At 33.8% G+C, this 2,411-nt stretch overlaps 1 protein-coding gene across 1 annotated transcript; it reads right to left on the bottom strand.

Moving 5' to 3' along the window:
- Nucleotides 1-328: 328 nt before the first annotated feature.
- On the bottom strand, nucleotides 329-1,174 carry LOC143562597 (uncharacterized). The gene has a single exon (XM_077050356.1). It carries the CDS (start codon nucleotides 1,172-1,174, stop codon nucleotides 329-331), a length of 846 nt encoding a protein of 281 aa, XP_076906471.1.
- Between the last annotated feature and the right edge of the window lie 1,237 nt (nucleotides 1,175-2,411).

Consider the following 2,411-nt stretch of genomic DNA (forward strand, 5'->3'; position numbering starts at 1 on the left):
AATACCATTTAACTTTTTAATAATAAGAAAAGAAATTTATTTTCTCATTCTTCTCCTTTATCTTGTGTCCTTGGGAGGAGATTATTGGTTGTCTCAGATAAACCATATTATTAACCTTATTCAAGAGTAACGCTTCAAACATACATAGTTACAGATCACATTAACATGGAAAACACACTTCAACTTTATTTCATAATCAGATTGAAACACAGTACACGAAAACGAGTGGATAGACATGTACCCAGAACATTGAGTTTCATGAAGACCATGCTATTTCTAGTGAAATCAGCCATAATAATTTATTATATGTGACTCACAATCCTTGTAATCAAGCTTGATCCATTGTAACATTGCTGAGCAAGTTGAGAATATGTTTAGGAGGAAGAATGTTTAGAAGAGAAGCCCTTGTTTTGATCAAACTTCTAAATATGCACTCCAAACCATTCTCCATTTCTTCAAATAGGGACTCTAGATCCCCATTATAAACTTGAACTTGGTTTTTCTCCTCTGCGGCCGCACCTCCTTTGTTGATCATTTTGGAAACTATAGACCACCTTGTCCCCTTTGTCTTTGCAACAGATCCAGACAAGAACAACAAGAGAGACCGGTAAACTGAAGACCTCACGACACCCACATCCCTTACCACTTTAATAACTTGCAAAACATGGTGATCTAGATCTACAGGAGGCATGCCTCCAATTTTTTCATCAATTTGCTTCAAAGATGAAATAGCCTTTTTGGTGTCTTTCTTGAGGTTCTTCATGAAGGACGTGGCTATGCTTACATCTCCTTTCTTCCTTCTCACTGCGGATTGAATATCTCTAGCGTTTTCTTTGGCCTGTGACACCAAGTCTCTTGTGGACTCACAAATGTCCATAAGGCTGATCGATTTGTCGAGCAACGCGTTCACCAGGTTCGTGTATTGGCTATGAGTAAGTGCTTGTTGTGTCAATGGCAAACTGAGAAGACTGTCGACACATTCGTATAATCCTTGCAACCTCACTAGCGCGCCACATATATTATCAGCACTCACAACAGATGATGTGGATGCCTCCCATTTTCTGAACTCACATATCTCTTCTTCAGCCTGAATTGTGCTTGGATGTGCTAAGGTTGGCAAACTCATTGAGCGGAAGTGATGAATATTTTCGGTTGAAGGAAGAGTAGAAGCCATTTTTTTCCTGTGCTGAGGTTGGCAAACTCTATTAAGGTTTTTTGTGTTGATGCAGTTGGGGTTCAATACTTATATCCATCTCTCTATATATACAATGTGAAGATGGAATGAATTAATCACGGAAAATGGATACCATGTGAAGGCTACATGTGCTGTACATAGAGACAGTTGACATTTTACTGGGCATCCAAAGCTTAATTAATTTTGTTTCATTTTTTACTGACCATGGAATAGATGCTATTCTTCTTTTGCATGTCTCATATTTGGCTTACAATTTTTGTCAATTCAATAATGCCGCAAGATAATTAATTGGAAGTATTCACATATTGCGCAAAAGATATTAGCTATAATAGTAATGACCCAATCATGGCATTTATTAAAAATGTGGATGTTGACAGATGAATCTCATTAAATTATTAAACAAATTCCACTTGTTTATTTGGTGTTCTAGACGTCTTCCATTGACTTACCCAATATTGATTAAGTTTTAGCATAATATAGGTACTAAGCATCTTATTATGCTATACCAAACAAGGTGATTAAGTTCGTCATAACGAAAAAAAAATTGTAATAGTTGAATGAGGTTTGTATGGCTGAGAGCCAAATACATCATGTCATAACATCTAATACTTTGTTGTCAATTTACATGTATCATTAAAGAAGTTCAAGGTTATTTATGAAGACATTGTCTTTAACATGTCAACCAAGTTTCCTTTTATATGCTATAATAATTCTGATGCTATAATAATACTGCTGTAAAATTTTTTTTTGAAAGGCCAGTCAAATGTACCAATTTTTTTTAATTTTTCTTTTATTTTTTTATAATCATCATTAGTTGGTTAATTTTAATGTTAGTTGGTTAGCTATATCATTAACTTTTGTATCGTAGTCAAATAAAGATTTAGTTATTCAGCATATAGAAAATATTCTTCATCACCAATAAATTTGTCATTTCAATTATTTTATAAACAAAGAGAGATCCCAGGGCTAAATCATTGGCGGAGCCTAGTGTAGAGGGATGTGGTGTGACTGCACCACATTAACTTTTTATTTATTATAATACATATATAAATATATATATAATTTAATTTCGAGTTATCTAATCGACGTATCAAAGGGCAATTAAAAATATAATTAAATTCATGTTATTTTCTACCTTAGATTGTAGTATATAAAGTGTGGTATCATATCATCGAGAATTTGGACAGTTCTATTGTTCAATTTAACGTTTATTGAA

This window comes from Bidens hawaiensis, unplaced genomic scaffold, assembly GCF_021521415.1.
Source record: "Bidens hawaiensis isolate Kalapana, Puna unplaced genomic scaffold, B.hawaiensis_p1.1 tig00021038_1, whole genome shotgun sequence".
Lineage (NCBI taxonomy): Eukaryota > Viridiplantae > Streptophyta > Magnoliopsida > Asterales > Asteraceae > Bidens > Bidens hawaiensis.